At 41.7% G+C, this 23,527-nt stretch overlaps 1 protein-coding gene across 4 annotated transcripts in view; it reads left to right on the plus strand.

Annotated features, from left to right (window-relative positions):
- The window catches only part of smg1 (SMG1 nonsense mediated mRNA decay associated PI3K related kinase), a 152,741-nt gene that overhangs the window by 87,668 nt on the left and 41,546 nt on the right, over positions 1-23,527 (plus strand). For all 4 annotated transcript variants that reach the window (XR_010977399.1, XM_068056197.1, XM_068056198.1 and 1 more), the window contains exons 35-45: positions 4,208-4,385; positions 7,887-8,048; positions 8,575-8,792; positions 14,355-14,509; positions 15,270-15,492; positions 16,494-16,740; positions 17,975-18,204; positions 18,942-19,190; positions 22,444-22,582; positions 22,669-22,778; positions 22,912-23,130. Coding sequence is in view for 3 of the 4 variants with exons in the window: in XM_068056197.1 (XP_067912298.1) it covers positions 4,208-4,385; positions 7,887-8,048; positions 8,575-8,792; positions 14,355-14,509; positions 15,270-15,492; positions 16,494-16,740; positions 17,975-18,204; positions 18,942-19,190; positions 22,444-22,582; positions 22,669-22,778; positions 22,912-23,130 (2,130 nt within the window). In the remaining variant the exon portion in view is untranslated. The remainder of the gene's footprint in view (positions 1-4,207; positions 4,386-7,886; positions 8,049-8,574; positions 8,793-14,354; positions 14,510-15,269; positions 15,493-16,493; positions 16,741-17,974; positions 18,205-18,941; positions 19,191-22,443; positions 22,583-22,668; positions 22,779-22,911; positions 23,131-23,527) is intronic.

Consider the following 23,527-nt stretch of genomic DNA (forward strand, 5'->3'; position numbering starts at 1 on the left):
TCCATCTGCCAAATTTTTGTCCCTCAGTTAACCTATCTAAATCCCTTTGCAGACTCTCTCTCTATCCTCCTCACAGCTTATTCTCCTACCTATCTTTGTGTCATCAGCAAATTTAGCAGCCATACATTCTGCCCCTTCATCCAAGTCATTGATATAGATTGTAAATAGTTGATGCCCCAGCGCTGATCCATGTGACACCCCGCTAGTTAGAGATTGCTAATCCAAATTGCCCCATTTATCCCTACTCTTTAATTCCTGTTAACTAACCAATCCTCTTTCCATGCTAATTTGTTACCCTGACAACATGAACTCTTAATTTGTGTATTAACCTTTGAGGCACCTTATCAAACACCATTTGGAAGTGCACCACATCTACAGGTTCCCCTTGACTATGTTGCTTGTTACTTCCTCAAAGAACCCTAATCATTTAGTCAAACATGATTTTCCTTTCGAAAAACCATGTTGATTCTGCCTGACTGCATTAAGATTTTCTAAATGCCCTGCTATAACCTCTTTTTAATAGATTCTAGCATTCTCCCTATTACAGAAGTTAGGTTTACTGGCCTGCAGTTTCCTGCTTTCTGTCTCCCTCTCTTGAATAGAGGAGTTAAATTTGCTATTTTCCAATCCGGTGGGACCCTTCCAGAATCTAGAGAATTTTGGAAAATTGTAACTACTTTCTCTGCATTCATTTCTTTTAAGGCCCTAGGATGAAGTCCATCAGGTCCTGGGGACTTAGCCTTTAATTCTAACAGTTTTCTCAGTTCCCTTTCCCTGATTGTAGTTTTAACTTCCCCCCTCCAATTCACCTCTTGATTTACAATTATTTCTGGGATGTTGTTTGTCTTCTACAGTGAAGATAGACACACAATATCTGTTTAATGCTTCTGCCATTTCCTTATTTCCCATTAATAATTCCCCAGACACACACTCTAGAGGACCCACGCTCACTTTTGTTAACTCTTTTTAAATACTTGTAGAAGCTCTTACTATCTATTTTTATGTTTCTAGCTAGCTTTCTATCGGTCTTATTTCTTCCCTGTATTTTTGTCATTCTTTGGTTTTTAAATTCTGTCCAGTCTCCTGACCTAGCACCAATCTTTGCAGAATTGTATGCTTTTTCTTTCTATTTGATATTTTCTTTAACTTCCTTAATTTTGTTAGCTGCAGGTGGTATCTTATGGAAGTATCTTGCCTCAGGTTAAAAGGTCATCAAAGTGGTTGTAGCAATCAGAGCAGTTGGTGAATAAGGTTTGCCTGATAGTTTTGTCAAGATGTCATTTACTGTTGTAGAATATCTTGTATGTACAATTGCATTTCTAGGTGTCCAGTTGCTTTTGTGGGAAATCGGAGCATTGTCTTATATAGATTGTTCTCTTTCTGTGAACTATTTAGGAGTTATCAAAAGACTGTGTAAACAAAGATTCCTGATTTATGACAAAGTCCATTGGAACAAGTAACTGAAGATGTTTGCAATAACTTCTCCCCAGCAATTTTTATTATTGTCCACATCAAAAGAGAGTTGAAGCCTGGCTTAGGGTCTGCCTTCCTGATGCATTTGCCACTCTGATTATATTATCATTTAATCTTGTGAAACATAGCAAATAGGAGCAGGAGTAGGTCCTTCGGGCCTGCACCGCCATTCAATACGACCATGGCTGATCGTCCAAATTCAGTACCCTGTTCCTGCTTTCTCCCTGTATCCCTTGATTCCTTTAGCCCTAAGAACTATATCTAACTCTTTCTTGAATATATTTAATAATTTGGCCTCAACTGCTTTCTATGGTAGAGAATTCCACATGTTCACCACTCTCTGGGTGAAGAAATCCCTCCTCATCTCAGTCCTAAATGGCTTACCCCTTATCCTTAGATTGTGATCCCTGGTCTTGGACTGCCCCGCCATCGGGAACATCCTTCCTGCATCTAGTCTGTCCAGTCCTGTTAGCATTTTGTAGGTTTCTGAGATCCCCTCTCATTCTTCTAAACTCTAGCGAATACAAGCCTAATCGACCCAATCTCTCTCCCATACATCAGTCCTGCCATCCCAGGAATCAGTCTGGTGAACCTTCGCTGCACTCCCTCCATAGCAAGAACATCTTTCCTCAGATAAGGAGACTAAAACTGCACACAATACTCCAGATGTGGTCTCACCAAGGCCTTGTATGATTGCAGCAAGATATCCTTGCACTTGTACTCGAATCCTGTCGCTATGAAGGCCAACATACCATTTGCCTACTTAACTGCCTGCTGCACCTGCATGCTTACTTTCAGCAACTGGTGCACAAGTACGCCCAGGTTTCACTGCACCTCCCCCTTTCCCAATCTATCGCCGTTCGGATAATCTGCCTTTCTGTTTTTGCCTCCAAAATGGATAACTTCACATTTATCCACATTATACTGAACTGCCATGTAGTTGCCCACCCATTCAACCTGTCCAAATCACACTGGAGCTTCTATGCAACCTCCTCATAGCTCACACTCCCACCCAACTTTGCAAACTTGGATATATTACATTTAATTCCCTCATCTATATCATTAATGTATATTGTGAATAGCTGGGGTGCTAGCACTGATTCCTGCAGTACCCCATTAGTCACTGCTTGCCATTCAGAAAAACACCCGTTTATTCCTACTCTTTGTTTCCTGTCTGCCAACCAGTTCTCTATCCGTGTCAGTACTTGCCCCCAATCCCATGTGCTTTAATTTTGCACGCTAATCGCTTATGTGGGTCCTTATCAAAAGCCTTCTGAAAGTACAAATACACCGCATCCACTGGTTCTCCCTTGTCTATTCTACAAAGCAACCAGACAGTATTCATCCACAGAAGATGTGACAGCAGCAACTTAATGTTTCGTGTGTTTGTGACAACCTCCTGAAGAGTGGAATGTTCTACCTGTAGCTTGGAATAAAGTGCACTGTTCCCTGGCAAGTCAGCTGGTACCACTGAATGATAGCAACAATGTCACATCACCTCGGAATTGTGCGGTTGAAGGAATCAGCACTCTGTTGGTATCACTGTTGAAGGGGGAGGCTAGGGCATTCATTAAGCAAAGCCTTCTACATCGAGGCTTTTGGTGGCTGGAAGGAAAGTATTGGTTATTCCAAAAGTCATTGACAGCTATTATAGTTATTGTTTACTTTTCTTTTGAGTGCCAAGTTAGTAGGACAGTCGGAACTTCTGTTATGCATTGATTTTGGTAGTAGTTGGGATCCAGGTGGGTGCAAAGTTCAAGCCAACTACTTCTAGACAGTGGTAATCTGTACTGTTGAGGGCCAAAATTGCTTAATGTCTTTCAGGCAAAATCTCAATGGAAAGCTGCTTGGTTAGTGTCTCTTTCTTGAAATGCACCATGAAGCCAAACTTGAGATGTAACTATGCCTATCGCTGACCTGGAAACTTGTGGCCAGGATAGCTTTTGAATGAGCAAAATGGTTACATCAAGCCCTTTTGGAGCAGGATTCACATTTTTGAAAACCGTACCATGTCGGACTGTGAAAGGCATAATTGTGGATATTGATCACTGCTTAAGGATTTGTGAAATTCATTGCAAGTTATAAACCCAGAGCTGATGTCCACGAGGGCCAAAACTTAATTAATGTGACTGAAGTGAACCTTGATGGTTTGTACTGAGTTAGTTTTGTATCAATAAAGGAAAACCTCACTGGTTCCTAATTCAAGTAAAACTGAATACATTTTCTATTACTAAAGTCCATTAATTGTAACGAAATGGACTGGGCAGAACATTTGTAGAAAATGCTGTCCTTTAGTGCTGAGAGTAAGACTGTTGACAGCGAAGGAAAATATACTTGTGCAGTTTAAAATGAGTCTTTTGGATTAAGATCATCTAACTAAAATTGGTGGTAGCACAATAACATTTCCTTAAGACGTTACTCCTAGGTGGGTTGATGGGATGTTATTGTGGAAGTTGAGCAAACAGGGAGGTCTAGTTTTGATTTAAAACTGCTCTTTGTTTAACTGCTTTCATAAAATTATTTTCTTTGTGTATCTCCACCATCTCTTCCTGTATCCCTCACAGCATTCATACTTCTACAATGTTGCCGGCTTTCACAATATATAGCAAGATCTGATGCAATTGAACCTACTAGCCTGTGTTTAACATTTTAACCTGTTAAATTTGGAAAGTATAATGAGATTTGTAAAATAAGTTGAATTTTAATGTGTTTTTCTATATTGCTATCTTTGCAGGTTCATGTGGATGGTGAAGATCCCAAGGTGTTACTTAATGCACCCACCAAGCAAAGCAACGACGATGTCATTGTTATGGCAACTTTAAGATTGTTACGATTATTAGTGAAGCATGCTGGTGAACTCAGGGAGGGTTTGGAGCATGGTCTAGCCACCACCCCCACAGCTCCATGGAGAGGCAAGTACTAAATAGCATTGTTCCATGTTACCTCAAATCACTGCCGATACTAAACTTTATATACATTTAAGCCATATGTAAGAACAGATTAAAATTAGTTCAACAATAACATTTAGGCAGCCTTGTTATGGATTGAAGTGATTCTGTGACTCTGTGAAACTTCAGATATGGGCCAGAATTTTATGTTGGGCAGTTGGGAGACGGACTCTGATGTAAATGTCGGTGCCGATCCTGCTCCCGCCCAGCCTGGGGATCCGTCCCGTATTTTACAGATCCCCAGGCTTCAATTGGCCTGAGGCGGGATTTCCACCCACGAGGGAGGAGGTCCTGCCTCAGTGAGCTGCTGGCCAATCAGTGGGCCGGCAGCTCTTGGTCTCAGCAATGCCACCGGGAGCGGTGGCCACTGCTGAGACTGCAGCCCAGCCGACGGAGGAGGACGCAATGGAACCGGGACAGAAGGTAAGTTCGGGCAGCCTCACCAGGGGAATCGGTCGTGCCCTGGTGAGGCTAGGGTGGTCGCTTGGGGGGAGGGGGGGGCGTCGTCCTGTATCCCGGGATTGGGTTGGGAGGCGGAAGTGGCCCTCAATCGGGGGCACTGTGCCCGATTGCCAGCCCCCCCCCCCCCCGAAGGGTGCGGCAAGGCCGACAGCTATGGCTGGGTGGCCTTTCATCCTTTCATGTCCCCGGCACATCCGCTTGCCACGGGTAAAATGCCCATGGAGGCAGGTGAGGGCCCTTAAGTGGCCATTAAGTGACCATTTAAGGGGCCTGATTTAGCCTTGGGCAGGCGGGCTGCTTCTCAACCCTCCCCCCCCCCCCCCCCCCCCCCCACCCCGCCAGACCTCCGTAAACTTGGTCGGAGGCGGAATCAGGGAGGTTAGGCCTCCCGGAGCCTGCCGCTCAATTTTACGCTGCCCCCACCCCACCATCCGACCCACTGGGGCGGCGTAAAATTCCGGCCATGGTGTCTCATCAAAGTGGCAAAATAAAGGTTCTCTTTTGATTGTAGTTCTTGATTTTTATGAAAAATTTGCAGCTAACGAAATTGGATGTGTAGTTAATGCTGTTGAAGATGACATTAAAATACAAGACAACTTGCAGAATTTATTGATAGACAAATGAATTTCAATATAGATAAGTGCAAGGTGGTGCATTTTGGTAGGAAGAATAAGGAAGTCACATACTGTTTGGAAAATAGTCTAACTAGGATAGAGGAGCAAAAGGATCTAGTGGTATGGATGCACAATCACAAAGCAACAGAAGTTAAGGCCAAAAAAAAGCAAACAGAATTGAAAAGCTGAAGATATGTTAAACCTGTATAGAACCTTGGTCAGACCACACTGTGCACACCTCTCATCTCATGGTCTTAAAAAAAAAAGGAGATGGAGGTACTGGAGAAGCTCCAAAGTTCTTTACAATGATACCAGAACTGTACGATTATACTTATCATGAAAAATTGAACAGGCTTGTGGATCCTTTCCCCAAGAAAAGGAAAGGCTGAGGGGTGGCCTGATAGGCCTTTAAGATTATGAAAGGGTTTAATAGGGTAGATGTAGAGACAATGTTCTTAATTGTGGGGGAGACTAAAACTAGAGGTCATAAAATAGGTTGCACCAATTAATTACATAGGAAATTTGGAACAAACTACTTCACCCAGAGAGTGGTTAGAATGCGTGTGGTGACTAGCATTGATGCTTTTAAAGGGAAGCTTGATAAACCTGAGGGAGAAAGGAATAGAGGGAGTTATTGATGGGGTAGATGAATAAGCTTGTGTGAAGCATAAACACTGCAGTGCATCTTTTGGCTCTTTTTTTTTCTGTGTGCTGTACATTCCATGTAATGTCTTTTGGGCTTGGCATCAGGAATCACTGCAGTTCATGAGAAAGTGTGAGACTTACAGCACTATATATGGTATTGTAACATTGACAAGGAGTTGAATAGAAAACCATGTTATTGTATTTAACTTACTGCACATGTCATTAGGCCTTCTTTGTGATCAGTCAAATTTTGTGCAATTGTAGAATAAATTCTGATTGGATCTTGGTTTAGTATATTACCTCTGAATAGATTTACTCAAAATGATAGATAAGCAGAAACAATAGACAATAAAACAAATCATTGTTTTATAGAACTTTATCTATATGTCCTTGATGCAAAAATAGAAAACTACTGAATATCTCTATAGATTCTGATATCAGTTTAGTATTAATGTAGCTTGCATGTGGGGTTTCATTCGACTGATGGAGTCTCCCAAGCTTAGCTAGATGACCTTGGTCTGGGAGCATGCTCCCTGTAATATACCTCCGGTACACTTGGAAACCCAAACTTGTGATGGAGGGCAGCAATAACGTATTGTACCCGGATCATATAACTGTCATTCACTGGAGATTTTGAAAACAGTAAAGCTGCATATCTGCCTCAAAGTTTATTCAACAATCATCGAGTGGACTGATTTCTAGACAGCTAACAGGAAATAGTTCTGAAACTATTTAACACCCACAATGGCTGCAGCCCACTTAATAGTTACTAGATATAAATCTATTTATCATTTATTTGTAAAATCCCTTTGGCCTCAATGGAACAAAACCATCATGTAATTAAAACATTAGCAAATTCCTTATGGGAATATAAAAGTAATACAAAATGTAAAAAAATCCAGTTTTCAAAATATATGAAGAGTTCCTTATGATTGGAAATGTGATGAAACTTCACAGCAGTCCTAAGTTTTTCTGAAGGTTGCCAAAAAAGGTTTCAGTAATAGTTGACTGTTGAATCTGATGTAATTTGCACGTCTCTGGTGGGTGATTCCTGGAGGACTATTAGGCACGTAATTCTCTCTGCTGCTTAATTAAGAGACTGTTGTTGGAATGTGCTCACTGAGATTAAACATATCGTTATAATTTTTGTGTATCTGTGGCTACTATAGGAAGAGCATGTCTCATGTGCACTCCTGTCTTAGACTTAGTGTCACAGTTTATTTTTACACATTTTTAATGAAACAAGTCATTGGAATGGACAGAGGAACTCTTCTGGAGCATATAAGAGCAGGTGATGCATACCAATTCAGTCACAAAAGCTTGGAGTTCACTCAGCTTTTTGTGTTAGACTGGAGCTGATAATGCAACAAGAAATGCGGTTTTCTGTAGGAGTGGAAGCGCTATATACACTGATTTTAGCATGGGATTTTAATGCTAATGACTTGGATGCAGCAAGTAGTAATTGAGCTTTGTATTATCTCCATATCTTCAACAATAACTTGTCATCAACCTAGTAAATCTGCTATGTTAGTGTTATGTTAAATGCTGTTGTGGCAAAATATATACTTAATGTGAAAGAACAATGCATAAAATTTGCAACTGAAAAATTTAAAATGTTTTGCACTAGTTAAATATTTAAAAATGCTGAGGCCTTGAATTTATAATGATGCTTGTATGTCTTAACTCATGGTACTGTTTACTATTTGCAAAACATGTTTACATTTTGTACTGGACTTTGCTTCAGGTATTATTCCACAGCTGTTTTCACGTTTGAATCACCCTGAGGTATACGTACGTCAGAGCATCTGCAATTTGTTGTGTCGTGTGGCTCAGGATTCTCCTCATCTTATCCTATATCCTGCTATTGTTGGCTCAATATCACTCAGTGGTGAATCCCAGTCCTCTGGTAATTAACATTTCTGTACACATCTGAGACTTAAACTGCAATTGGCTAGGCTACCGGTAAAAGTATTAGTGGTGTTAATGAAAACATTTACAGAAATCTTAGTTCTTTTTCCTTCAATGTTCGTTACTCTAATCAAGTAAAATTTGTTGCTGCTTTTTTTGTACATGTTCAAAGTTGGAACACCTAAAATCAGCTTTTCATTTTTACTCGATGAAGACTTTTTTTCACTGCCCCCGGCATAAATTTTCCATTTTCACATGCTATTTAATCTTCTGAGTGTAGATCATAGTCCACTTTCCCTACCCTAGTGTTGAATATTTTTATCACCATGGAGAAGTAAACTTGTACCTTTTTTGCCAGATTAATTTCAGAAGTAAGTAGCCCTTGGCATCAAATCATAAAGCCTATGTTAGGAAAGCTGCTTTCTATGGCTAACTTAGACGTTGCCTTTTATGCCTTTTCAACTTGTTTCTAGTTAATCTTGTTCTTTCACATCTGAAGAAATATTGTGCTGTTTCTCCTTCAGGAGCCAAATTGTCATCTGCAATTCCTACCCTGCTGAGTAATATCCAGGCTGAAGCCCTATCTGGAGGCGAATGTGAAGAAAATAGTCCGCTTGGATCACAAGATAGTATCAAAGATGAACAGAAAGCTTGTTTTAATGAAGATCAAGCTATGATGCAGGACTGCTATAGCACAATAGTAGATAAGCTGTCATCAGCAAATCCTACCATGGTTTTACAGGTACTGTGAACATCGTCACTAAACTGCAGTTAGAACTATAATTTTTTTTTTTTGTTTTGTTGAATTTATTCAACCCCAGTGGTTTTCTGAATCTAAAATCTGTCCGTATCTGGAAACTGGTCACTTCTAATCCAAAGCAAAGAAGTGAAGATGTACTACTACTTCTTGATGACTATCAGCATGCATATAAAACTGGATGGCAATATTCAATTGACATTTCTTTTTAATGAATTCCAGACCAGTGATTGAAACTGGGAAATTAAGCTATTTGATACAGGGATATTAGCTGCTGAACTGCATGATCCAGTGAATCTTAAAAACTTTTATAAAGTAGGTTAGCACATTTCACAATGTTTAATCTGAAAATGCCATCAGTCTAGTGCTATATCTCAAATTGAGATGGCAAGTTCTTTTTATTAAAAAAAGACTCAATCTCTCCCACTTTTGTTCTCTAAGAATGTTTTAGGAAACATCAAGCCACTGCCTCCAGGGCTGTCACTGACCTCATCTCCTCTGGAGATCTTCCCTCTAACGCTTCCAATGTCATAGTCCCAAAACCCCGAACAGCCTCTTCTACCTCCTTTCCAAAATCCGCAAACCGGACTGTCCTGGTAAACCCAGCTTGTTCCTGTCCCACTGAACTTATTTCTTCCAATCTTGATTCTCTCTTTCTCCCCTTCTCCAGTCTCTTCTCACCTACCTCTCTGGCTCTTCTAACACCCTACGTCATTTCAACAGTTTCCTGGCCCTAACCGCCGCCTCTTCACTGGACATCCAATCTCTCTATACCTCTGTTCCCTACCAGGATGGTTTGAGGGATTCTTCCTTGAACAGAGGCCCAACCAGACCTTTCCATGACCACCCTCCGCTGCCTGGCTGAACTTGTTCTCACATTGAACAACTTCTTCAACTCCACTCACTTCCTCCAAATAAAAGGTGTTGCTATGGGTACCCACATGGCTCCTAGTTATGCCTGTCTTTTTGTGGGGTATGTTGAACATTCCTGGTTCCAGTCCTACTCAGGTCCGCTTCCCCAACTCTTTTCTCCAGTACATTGATAACTGTATCGGTGTTGTTTCCTGCTCTCACTCAACTGGAAAACGTCAACTACGCTTCCAATTTCCACCCTTCTCTTACCTTCACATAGTCCATCTCCGACACTCCCCTTCCCTTCCTTGACTTCTCTCTCTCCATTTCTGGGGATAGGCTGTCTACTAATATTCATTATAAGCCCACTGACTCCCACAGCTACCTTTACTACACTTACTCGCACACACCCTGCCTCCTGTAAGGATTCCAATCCATTCTCCCAGTTTCTCCATCTCTGTCGCATCTGATGTGGTGATGCCACCTTCCACAACAGTGCTTCTGTTATGTCTTCCTTTTTCCTCAACCGAGGACCCCCCCACTGTGGTTGATGGGGCCCTCAACTGTGTCTGACCCATTTCCCACACTTGCGCTCTCACCCCGCCCTTCCCTCCCATCACAGCGATAGGGTTCCCCTTGTCCTCACTTTCCACTCCAGCCTTCGCATCCAAAGGATCGCCCCCTGCCATTTCCACCACCATGATGTCACCACCAAACACCTCATCCCTCCCCTGTAAGCATTCCAAAGGGACTGTTCACTCCACGACACCCTGGTCCACTCCTCCATCACCCCCGACATCTCTTCCCCTTCCCACGCAATCGCAGGAGTTCTAATACCTGCCCTTTTACTTCCTCTCTCTTCACCATTCCTTCCAGGTGAAGAAGCGATTTACTTGTGCTACTTTCAATTTAGTGTACTGTATTCGCTGCTCACAATGTAGTTGTCTCTAAACTGGGGGGACCGAGCACGGATTGGGTGACCGCTTTGTGGACCACCTCTGCTCAGTCCACAACCATTACCCCAAGCTTCTGGTTGCTTGCCATTTTAATTCCACCTTGCTCTCATGCCCACATTTCTGTCCTCAGCCTGCTGCACTGTTCCAGTGAAGCTCAACACAAGCTCGAAGAACAGAACCTCAGTTTCCAGTTTAGGCACTTTACAGCCTTCTGGACTCGACGTTGAGTTCCACCGTGACCCCTAGTCGTGTTTTTGCTTTCATTATTCTACCATTAACACTCTCGACAAATGCTTTGTGTTTTACTATAACTATTACCACTCCCTTTTCCTTTTTATTCCTTGACATTTTCATTTAATTTCTCCCACCCTCCGCCCTATCACAGATCTTCCCTTTTGTTGTTCTTCCACTCCTCTCTCCTCCTCTTTTCTCTTTCCCTACCCCCCCAAACTTTCACTTGCTCAAAACCCGTTACCTTTCTAATCTTTGCCAGTTCTGATAGTTTATTGGCGTGAAATATTAACTTTCTCTCTCCACAGATGCTGCCAGACCTGCTGAGTATTTCGAGTACTTTCTGTTTATTTCAGATTTCCAGCATCCGTAGTATTTTGCTTTTATTTTTGTGAAACAGTATAGCACCCATAGTTCTTGGCAATTTTGTGTAACTAGTTGTATAAGCAGCATTTAGTACTCTTAACTGTTTTTTTCCCAAATTTACCTTCCAAACTGGGGATGCGAAGAACTTCCATATCAATAACTTTGAAAAGTACTGTACAGATTATGTGCAGCACTCTTAATTTCTCTTCATAGTCCAGTTATTCCCATTGATCAGCTTATGCTTAAAACAAGCTGTTAACACTAATGCTTTATAATTGTCCAAGAATTAAAGTGTGGCAACCAGCTGCTAAAAACGAGTAGATATTAAGTGAGACACTAACATTAGTTGTGGCATTGTTCAGTGTGTGCTACATTTGGCGTACAGCAGATTGACACTTCACATTCAAGGTAATCAGGAAGAATCAACATGGTTTTGTGAAAAGGAATCATGTTTAACCAATTTATTAGAGTTCTTTGAAGAAGTAACATGTGCTGTGCATAAAGGGAAATAGGTGAATGTAATACTTGGATTTCCAGAAGGCATTTGATAAGGTGCCACATCAAATGTTGCTGAAAATAAAAGCTCATGGTATAGGGGGTAACATATTGGCATGGATATTTAACAGGAAATGGTAGGCATAAATGGGTCATTTTCGGGTTGGCAGGATGTAACAAGTGGTGTGACGCAGGGATCAGTGCTGGGTCGTCAACTTTTCACAATTTATAAGAATGGATTAGATGAAGGGACCAAAGATATGGTTACTTAATTTGCTGATGACACAAAGATAGGTAGGAAGGTAAATTGTGAAGAGGATTTGGTTCAAACATGGACAAAAGAGCTGAAGTCAAGAGGTGAGGTGAGAGTGACTGCCCTTGACATCAAGGCAGCATTTGACCGAGTATGGCATCAAGGAGCCCTAACAAAACTGAGGTCAATGGGAATCAGGGGGCAAACCCTCCACTGGCTGGAGTCATATCTAGCACAAAGGAAGATGGTTGTGGTTGTTGGAGGTCAATCATCTGAGTTCCAGGACATCACTGCAGGAGTTCCTCAGGGTAATGTCCTAGGCCCAACCATCTTCAGCTGCTTCATCAATGACCTTCCTTCAATCATAAGGTCAGAAGTGGGGATGTTCGCTGATGATTGCACAATGTTCAGCACCATTCGTGACTCCTCAGATACTGACGCAGTCTGTGTAGAAATGCAGCGAGACCTGGACAATATCCAGGCTTGGGCTGATAAGTGGCAAGTAACATTTGCGCCACACAAGTGCCAGGCAATGACCATCTCCTACAAGAGAGAATCTAACCATCTCCCCTTGACATTCAACGGCATTACCATCGCTGAATCCCCCACTATCAACATCCTAGGGGCTACCATTGACCAGAAACTGAACTGGAGTAGCCATATAAATACCGTGGCTACAAGAGCAGGTCAGAGGCTAGGAATCCTGAGGCGAGTAACTCACCTCCTGACTCCCCAAAGCCTGTCCACCATCTACAAAGCACAAGTCAGGCGTGTGATGGAATACTCTCCACTTGCCTGGATGGGTGTAGCTCCAACAACACTCAAGAAGCTCGACACCATCCAGGACAAAGCAGCCTGCTTGTTTGGCACCCCATCTACAAACATTCACTCCCTCCACCACCGACGCACAGCGGCAGCATTGTGTACCATCTACAAGATGCACTGCAGCAACGCACCAAGGCTCCTTAGATAGCACCTTCCAAACCCGCGACCTCCACCAACTAGAAGGACCAGGGCAGCACATACATGGGAACACCACCACCTGCAAGTTCCCCTCCAAGTCACACACCATCCTGTCTTGGAACTATATCGCTGTTCCTTCACTGTCGCTGGGTCAAAATCCTGGGACTCCCTTCCTAACAGCACTGTGGGTGTACCTACCCCACATGAACTGCAGCGGTTCAAGAAAGCAGCTCACCACCTTCTCGAGGGCAATTAAGGATGGGCAATAAATGCTGGCCTGGCCAGCAATGCCCACATCCCATGAATGAATTAAAAAAAAAGTATAAGGAGGCTACAAAGGGTATAGACTGGCTAAGTGAGTAGGCAAAGATTTGACAAATAGAGTACAATGTGGGAAAATGTGAAATTGCCCATTTTGGCAGGAAGAATAAAGAAGCATATTATCTAAATGGTGAGAGATTGCAGAGCTATGAGATGCAGAGGGATCTGAGTGTCCTAGTGCACGAATTGCGAAAGGTTCGAATGCAGGTTCAGCAAGTAATTAGGAAAGCTAATAGAATGTTATCGTTTATTGTGAGGGGAATTGAATATAAAAATAGATGGGTTATGCTTCAGTTATATAGGACATTGGTGAGACCACATCTGGAGTTCTGTGTACAGTATTGGTCTCCTTATTTAAGGAAGGATATAAAGGTGTTGGAAGCAGTTCAGAGAAGGTTTACTAAACTAATATCTGGAATGGGCAAGTTGTCATATGAGGAAAGGTAGGACAGGCTAGGCTTGTATCCGCTGGAGTTTATAAGAGTAAGACGCGACTTGATTGAAAGATACAAGATTCTGATGGACCTTGATAGGATGGATGTGGAAAGGATGTTTCCCTTTGTGGGAGAATCTAGAACTAGGGGTCACTGTTTAAAAATAAGGGGTCGCCCATTTAAGACATGAGAAATTTTTTCTGAGTTTCGTGGAGCTCTCTTCCTCATAAGGCAGTGGAAGCAGCGTCTTTAAATAGTTTTAAGGCAGAGGTAGATAGATTCTCAAAGCAGGGGGGTGACAGGTTATTGGCAGTAGGCGGGAATGTTGAGCTGAAGCTGCAATCAGATTAGCCATGATCTTATTGAATGGCGGAGCAGGCTTGAGGGGCCGAGTGGCCTACTTCTGCTTGTAGTTCGTATACTCGGTAAATGTCAAGGAGCCGCAATTGCTTATATTTCAGCCCTTTGTGATTTTGTCAAAACAGCTCAGTTGAAAACTGAGGGTACTTTTTGTTTAAAGCTGAAGTGACTTCTGCACTTTTGAGATATGCCTGAAATATAGACTCTTATGGGCTGAAGACCTAGTAGTGTTCAGGTAACATGTTTTTGAAGTTGGGTGTTCTCTTCGATTATAAGAATTAATCTACTTTAACTCTTTAATCTGGTGGTTCTGCAGGTACAGATGTTAGTTGGAGAGTTACGGAGAGTTACTGTACTGTGGGATGAGCTCTGGCTTGGAGTTCTTCAACAACAACACATGCACGTGCTAAGACGCATTCAGCAATTGGAGGATGAGGTGAAGAGGGTTCAAAACAACAATACTCTTCGCAAGTAGGTATTTTGAAGCTGGCTGAATCCAACAAACTAGTTTAACCCTATATTTGTTCTATTGGCAAATGTAAACTACTTGAATCCAAACCTGTTTATGGGACTAGCCATATAGTGTAATTTGAATTGGAAATGTCAAGGTATTGGTGCGTCATTTAAGTAGCATTTAGAGCAATTTGCATAAAGTCTTTTGTGTGTGAGTTTAGAGTGATAATGTAAGCTAAACCTTTGTTTTTAATGGAAGTGATCTAGTTAACAGAAATAACTATGAAGAATAATGTCACTCCTTCCTAATCTTTTACTTTCTGATGCTTTTTTCTTGATCATATTTGAAGGATATAAATTATTTCATAATTTTATCTGCTGTAATGGTTAGCCTGGTGAACTGGATACTTGATAAAATGAGCATCTATATATAGTTCAAAACTGTCTTGAATCCTTGCGTAGTTTTTCTTCTCCCCCTCAAAAATTTGGACTAGCTTTTTGATTAGATTTGAATGTGTTAACTGGGATATGCATCGCTTTGCATATAGGTAAACAGAATGCTTCCCTTGATGGGGCTACTGCAAAGAACATTTTGTAAAGCCCTGTTAATACATTACTTGTGACTATTCTTTTGTATCACCTTTAAGTTTTTAGGTGATGAATTATCTGTAATCTTTGTGTAATTTCAACCAAATTGGCTAATTTGGGGCGAGCTGTTGATGTGTTTGAAGGCCTTGTTTACTGTGAAGCATTTCAGACCTAACTACTTCTTTGTTAGGGAAGAGAAGATGGCCATTATGAGGGAAAAGCACACAGCTTTGATGAAGCCTGTGGTGTTTGCTCTGGAACATGTGTGCAGCATTACTTCAGCTCCAGCAGAAACTCCTCATGAAAAATGGTTTCAGGACACCTATGGAGAACCAATTAATAATGCTTTGGAAAAACTGAAGACCCCATCAAATCCTGCTAATCCTAGCAACAGTTGGTTGCCATTTAAACAGGTTAGATTTATAGAAGTAAGATTTATAGAAGAATGGTTTGCGAATGGAGGAGTATAAATGACTGGGCCTTCCACAATTTTTAATAAACATTACCACAGGAAATGTGTACTCTATTATGCTTTCTAAATTTTGCTCATACAGACTTCAGATGACTCGCTTTTTTTTTCCAAGCAGTTTTCTTCTCTCAAAATAAAACATACCACAGCAACTTGGAGGACAGGGAAATAAATTTGTTTGTGTGTTCAAGGTTAGGGTTTCAATTTCTTGGTGTTAGGCTGGTACTTTGCTTCTCTTGAAATCCAGTATTCTGTCCAAGGCTATATATTTTAATCATAATGTTAGCTTCAAAGTTGTATTACTTGACTGCTGGGTGGAAAATTAATGACATTAAAGGACATGCTAAAGAAGTTAAGAGTTAGGAGACCTAGCCATGATAGATTGGAGAGCTCAATGGTATTGCACTTCGCACTGTTACTTTATCCGACAACACCTCTATTTTAAAATCCTCATCCTTGTTTTCAGATCCCTTCATAGTCTCACTCCTCCCTATTTTTATAGCCTCCTCCAACTCTACAAGCTTTCAACATCTCTGTGCTCTTCCAATTCTGGCTTCTTGCAATCCCCTATTTTAATTGCTCCATTAGCGGCTGTACTTTCAGCTGCCATGTCCCTAAGCTATGGAATTCCCTCCCTAAACCCTTCCGCCTCTCTTCCCCTCTCCCGCCTCTCTTCCCCCCTCCCTTTTTTTAAGATGTTCCTTAAAACCTACCTTTGATCAAGCTTTTGGTCATCCTCTTGAAATATCATCTGTGGTGTCGTGTTTTTATTGATATTGTTTTTAAGCGCCATGGGACGTTTTACTATATTAAATGTGTGTAATAAATGTAAATTGTCACTTAGTACAAAGCAAAGGTTTGGCTTTATTTTTAAGTATTGATGTAAATAAGAAAAAGGCATTTCAAACACGTAAAATAACACAAACCATTTTTAATACATTGCAGATAATGCTGAACTTGCAACAGAGAGCTCAGAAACGTACCAGCTACCTGTTGCATTTGGAGGAAATTAGTCCACGAATGGCTGTGATGTCCAACACAGAAATTGCCTTGCCTGGTGAAATTTCAGCAAGGGATGCAGTCACAATTCAGAGTGTTGGCAGTACCATTACCATCCTTCCCACCAAAACAAAACCAAAGAAACTAATGTTCTTGGGCTCCGATGGGAAAAACTACCCATACCTGTTTAAAGGTAAAATTAGAATAGATGTCTATTTTACAATGCTAATTAAAGTTGTGATTCTTAGATTTGCAGTGCCCCATTAATTGTTTACTCATTCTCACAGGTAGGATCCAAGGGATGGGAAGAATACAAACAATTTATTGTGCCACCTGGTTTAACAAATGTTATACCTTAGTGTTACAATTTATATGTAATTTACTTGACGAAAGGACCAATTTTGGAGCTATTTTCCCTGAGGAATTTTTGAAAATTATGTGCTTTGTACTTAGAATATGCATCGCAGAAACAGGCCATTCTGCCAAACCAATTCATGTCTCCGTTTATGCTCCACTCGAGCCTCATCCATCCTCCTGTATCTCTATCAGCATGATCCGTTCTGTTCTCCCTCATATACTTAGCTAGCATCCCCTGAAATGTACTTATACTGCTCATCTCAACTACTCCCTTAAAATTAGAAATCCTTCATTATCAATGCACAATTTAAACTAGCCATCAATTGAATTCAGAGGGAGAAAAACGGGAAATCTTCACTTACTATTTAAAACATTTTAAACCTTTTGCTGTTATTGCTCAAATATTTACGGCTCCTTTCCAGTTTGCAGAAGTGCATAAATAATGCCTTTTGCTTGATGTATCCCCTGATTTTAATTGGAAAGTGCTCGTAAAAACTTTATTTGACTGAAGACCCCACTTAACCTCAGGTGAGAAATGCTGTCAGCAGTTCCAAAGGGGAGAATTGTCTTTACCTATTGGGCTCTTCTGACTTCCATCATTGTGCTCTCTTGAGCAGTTGAAAAACAAGTGTACAATCACCTTGGTTCATATTTCAATTGTGGATCAAGAATAATAGCTGTATGGGTACGATAGCTTTGTGTAGGCTACCCAGCAGCTAATTTCAGTGGATTTATAAACAAATCAGGTCACGGAGGCTCCACTTATGGGTATCTAGTGTCCTGTCAGAGGAGAAGCTGTTTAACAGATGCAGTAGGGCAAAATATTTTCAAATTCAGTTGTGTTTTCTAGTTTGTTTTGGTTCTAATTCCTTTGACAATCTGCAGACCTTTATTACTGAATTTAAACTTTTAAATTCCATGTCAAATTTTTCTCTAGTCATATCCTTAATGAAGTAGAATTGAACATTGCCCGATGTGGTTTCTTATGAAAATTATCTGTTTCTTAACTTTGAACTTTGCAAACTTTTTGATGTAAATGGCCAAATCATTACTACTTCCTCTGTTCACAGGGCTGGAAGACTTGCATCTGGATGAGCGAATAATGCAGTTCCTGTCGATTGTAAATACGATGTTTATAAAAATTAATCACCAGGAGACTCCACGTTTCCATGCCAGACATTATTCTGTAACACCATTGGGTACAAGATCAGGGCTCATTCAGTGGGTGGATGGTGCCACTCCCCTTTTTGGACTTTACAAGCGTTGGCAACAAAGAGAAGCAGCTTTACAGGCACAGAAGGTAGATGAAAATTTTTTAATGTTTTTGAATTAGACAAGGTCAGGGAATTGGAGGCCCTGACAATTTCTATGGCAAGATCTCTTTAAATAATTAGTTGCTGACTCCTGCCTGACACCCCACCAAATTGGCTACCTGGCTAGCAGGTGGGAGTAAGCATTTACTGGCAGGAGGCCGCAGCCAGGGACCCATGGGGGTAGTGCTTGATAGTCACTGGAAGGAGGGCTTTGCAGAATGTTGGTGGGGGGGGGGGGTGTTTCAGGAAATGGAGGAAAGACCCGGGGACTTCATGAGGGGTTTGGGGAGAGCAATTCTAATCTTTCTAGCCCACAAGGAATTCTGAAAAGAGTAGATCTTTAATACCTACCTTGACCAGTCAACGCCTCCTGTCTTGGACTAGCTGCTGGGCAGCCGACATCATGGAACCCCATCCTGATGTTGAATTAATTCTACGTTGCAGCATTGATGCCACTGACTTTTGAATGTTAACTCAGCCCTTGCCAGTTTTTTATAGCAGTCTCATCAATGGCCTCATTTAGAGTGGTAAAAACTTAAATGGCTGGGAAGGCGGTGGGTTGGAGCTGGGAGGTATAATTGTTAAATTTTAACCCTTTCCATAACCTTTTCTTGCTGGGCAGTGTGGGGGTTTAAAATCGGCTTCCTTGAGTTTGTGCCATCAAAACTATGCATTTGATTTCTCAAAGTTTATATAAATGTAAGACTTTTATTCAATTTTCCAGAACCAAGATTCTTACCAGACTACTCAAAATCCTGGTTTGGTACCCCGGCCCAGTGAGCTGTACTACAGCAAAATTGGACCAGCTTTAAAATCAGTGGGTCTTAATCTTGATGTGTCACGACGTGATTGGCCTTTGAGTGTAATGAGTTCAGTCTTAGAAGAACTGATGGAGTCCACGCCACCAAATCTTCTTGCAAAAGAGCTGTGGTGTTCATGTACTACTCCAGATGAGTGGTGGAGTGTTACACAGGTATGAGAAAAGCCTTCTAAAATGTTCGAAGTCCTGAATGAAAAGGCAATAAGTATTAATTCTTCACCCATATTTAAACAATTTCTATATGGGCGCATCCATGGGCGAGGCGTTTGGACAGCAATATATAGAATGCAGCAAAGCCACATTTAGTATCTGATTTCTTGTACATGAAATACTATTCAATAAAAATTGTACTTGCATTTGAATTTTGCAGATAATGGATCAATTTTCCATCGTTGTACCAACATTTTGGGCAGTTGATAATCCAATACTGTTATGCTTGCTTGGTTTGAGCACTTGGCATGGACCAGCACATTTGGTAATTGGTGATCACTTGGTGTAGTTGCTGAAGTGAATGAATTCCCAGGTTTTCACTCGCCTAAATGGGTGATACTAAAGCTTAGTTTAAATCTGGGAGACTTAGTGGGTTGTTCCAGTACTCTGCCCTATTGTTACTTCAGGAAATGTTTCTGCTCTCCTAAGTTTGCAACTTTATTGAAGTGTTTCTGGGTGAAAAAGTTTTTCCTCCTCTCCCCTCTAATTTTTCTACCAAACTCTTTTTAAATCTATGCCCCCTCGTCACTGATCTCTCTGCTAAGGTGAATAGACCCTTCACCTCCGCTCTATCCAGGCCCCTCAATTTTGTACAGTTCAATCAGATCTCCTCTCAGCCTTCTCTGTTCCAAGGAGAACAACCCCAGCCTAGCCTATCCAATATTTCCTCATAGCTGCATTTTTCCAGGCCTGGCAACATCCTCGTAAATCTCCTCTGAACCCTCTCTAGTGCAATTACATCCTTTCTGTAACGAGGTGACCAGAACTGCACAGTACTCAAATTGTGGCCTAACCAATAATGTATGCATTTCCAGCATAACCTCCCTGCTCTTGTATTCTATACTTCAGCTAATAAAGGAAAGGATTCCATATGCTGCCTTAACCACCTTATCGACCTGACCTACCTTCAGGGATCTGTGGACATTCACTGCAAAGTCCCTTACACTTCTCAGTATTTTCCCATTATTCATGTATTCCTTTGCCTTACTTGACATCCCCAAATGCATCACCTCACACTTCTGTTACTGTTTATTTGGTGGAGGAGCAGCTATCATGGGGCAGGATGTCAGAAATGCTCCATCCATCAATATTGGCGACCACGCTCTGGAAGTGGTTCAAGAGTTCACCTACCTAGGCTCAACTATCACCAGTAACCTGTCTCTAGATGCAGAAATCAACAAGCGCATGGGTAAGGCTTCCACTGCTATGTCCAGACTGGCCAAGAGAGTGTGGGAAAATGGCGCACTGACACGGAACACAAAAGTCCGAGTGTATCAGGCCTGTGTCCTCAGTACCTTGCTCTACGGCAGCGAGGCCTGGACAACGTATGCCAGCCAAGAGCGACGTCTCAATTCATTCCATCTTCGCTGCCTTCGGAGAATACTTGGCATCAGGTGGCAGGACTATATCTCCAACACAGAAGTCCTTGAAGCGGCCAACACCCCCAGCTTATACACACTACTGAGTCAGCGGCGCTTGAGATGGCTTGGCCATGTGAGCCGCATGGAAGATGGCAGGATCCCCAAAGACACATTGTACAGCGAGCTCGCCACTGGTATCAGACCCACCGGCCGTCCATGTCTCCGTTATAAAGACGTCTGCAAACGCGACATGAAATCGTGTGACATTGATCACAAGTCGTGGGAGTCAGTTGCCAGCATTCGCCAGAGCTGGCGGGCAGCCATAAAGACAGGGCTAAATTGTGGCGAGTCGAAGAGACTTAGTAGTTGGCAGGAAAAAAGACAGAGGCGCAAGGGGAGAGCCTACTGTGCAACAGCCCCAACAAACAAATTTCTCTGCAGCACCTGTGGAAGAGCCTGTCACTCCAGAATTGGCCTTTATAGCCACTCCAGGCGCTGCTTCACAAACCACTGACCACCTCCAGGCGCGTATCCATTGTCTCTCGAGATAAGGAGGCCCAAAAGGAAAGGAAAGGAGCAGCTAGGGAAGAAAGAGCTTACATTTATAGAGCACCTTTCACACCCTTAGGACGTCCCAAAACTCTTCGCAACCAATGAATTAATTTTGAAATGTAATACCTATTTCAGCAAATATAACAATCTCTCGCAGCAAGGTCCCAGCTGTTAGATGATTTAATTTTTTCTAGTGGCAATGGTTGAGGGATAAATATTGGCCATGATGCTTGGAGATCATACTGCTTTTTGAGTAATGCCATGGGATCACTTAGCACACATTTGAACAGGCAGATGTGCCCTCAGTTTAACGCCTCTTCTAAAAGCCGGTTCCTTAAATAATGCAGCCATGCACTGAAGTGTCAGCCTGGAGTTAGATACTTATTTTCTGTCAAACTCAAATTAAACTCAGGCTTACTTATTTAATTGGATGATGGAGTATTGGAGATGCTGGTATTGTTGCAAATTTGCAACAAGAAACCCAAGATTATTTGAGGATCATTCTGTCTGTCCACCACTATGTTTAGCCTCAGAAATAACATTAAATTATCTGTAAAACTGCCTCGTGGAGTAATCTTGTAAATTTACCAAGCACTTAAACCTGTTGAAGACCGATCCATTTTCAAGTTTCCTTAGAATCTTCGAGGGAGCAGGAAAATGCAAGCCAAGAAACCTGTTTATCTGATACAATCATTCCTTGAGTATCTGTCTTCATTCTGCGCAACAAAGAAGCTAATCTCGGGATGATTTTCAGTTTCAAATTCATATAGTTCTCTTTAAAAAGAGTTTTTCAGTTTCATTTTGTGGTGTTTCACTTCTACAGAGTAAAAAGTACAGGCGTTTGCAATGCTTCCATCTAAAATTCACTTCCTTGTTTTCAGACCCCTCAATGACCTTGCCCACCCCCCCCCCCCCCCCCACCCCCCAAAATCTCCTACAACCTTCTGTAATCTCTACATATCTCCAATTCCATCCTCTTGCCCATCTTCAATTTTTATTCCTCCACCACTGATGGCTGACCTTCAGCTACCTAGGACCTAAGCTCTGGAGTTTCCTTTCTAAACTTCTCTGTTTCTCTACCTCTTTCTCTAAAATGCTCCTTAAAACCTACTACTTTGACCAAACTCTTGGTCACCTGACCTAATCTCCTTACGTGGCTGTGTCGCATTATGTCTGATGATGCTTCAATTATTAGACATTTTATTACATTAAATGCACTATATAAATGAAAGTTATCTTAAATTTTTTTTCTCATTCTGTTATGTGTCTCGTTTTATTCCCAGTCATATGCAAGATCAACTGCAGTAATGTCTATGGTGGGCTACATAATTGGACTTGGTGACAGACACTTGGATAATGTACTTATAGACATGACAACTGGAGAAGTGGTGCATATTGACTACAATGTTTGCTTTGAAAAAGGTACTTCTGTTTATATTTTTTTCTGTCGTGTCATATCCTGTTTTTTTTTCGTGAAATTATTTTTTTTTTGCTTTAAATAACTTTAGGCAAAAGCCTAAGAGTTCCTGAGAAGGTTCCATTCAGAATGACTCAAAATATTGAAACGGCACTTGGTGTGACTGGAGTTGAAGGATTGTTCAGACTTTCTTGTGAGCAGGTTAGTTAGCTGAAATTAGTGTCCTGTTGTGCTGCATATATACATTGATCACATCACCAGAAAATAAGATGCTTGCAGACTCTGTCCTTCAAGGTTTGTTTTCCATTCAGCTGTTATTTTTGTTCCCTGCTAGGTAGTCCAAATAATGCGACGTGGTCGAGAGACCCTCTTGACGTTGCTGGAAGCTTTTGTGTATGATCCATTGGTGGATTGGACTGCAGGTGGTGAAATTGGATTTGCTGGTGCAGTATATGGTGGAGGAGGTCAGCAAGCTGAGAGTAAACAGAGCAAGAGGGAGATGGAACGAGACATTACCCGCAGTCTCTTCTCTTCCAGGGTTGCTGAAATTAAGGTATCCAGCAATGAGAATGGTATATAATTTTCAAAAATAACAAATCTTCACTTCGAGTTCAAAGCTAGGAACGCTAACTTAATTTTCACTCGGCATTTCATGCTTTAATTAACTATTTTGAAGAAGGGGTTGAGATCTCCAGCCCAAACCTCCTGGTCCAGATTCTCAGATCACCCATTTTCTTGGACAAAAGAAAGGCAGAGACTTTTGAGGCTTTTCCCCTTTAATGATGCACCAGGATTGCTGGGGCTTCCCAGAGGAATGTGGGGTGCAGAAGAATGAGAAGGGCATGCGCTGTGGTAGACCTGCACCACTCGTCAGCATGGACCGATGATAGAGATGTAAATGAGATGGAATGAATCATTCCCAGCCTCCAGTCTAGTTTGAGAGATTCTGC

Source organism: Heterodontus francisci, chromosome 24 (genome assembly GCF_036365525.1).
Source record: "Heterodontus francisci isolate sHetFra1 chromosome 24, sHetFra1.hap1, whole genome shotgun sequence".
NCBI classification, from domain to species: domain Eukaryota; kingdom Metazoa; phylum Chordata; class Chondrichthyes; order Heterodontiformes; family Heterodontidae; genus Heterodontus; species Heterodontus francisci.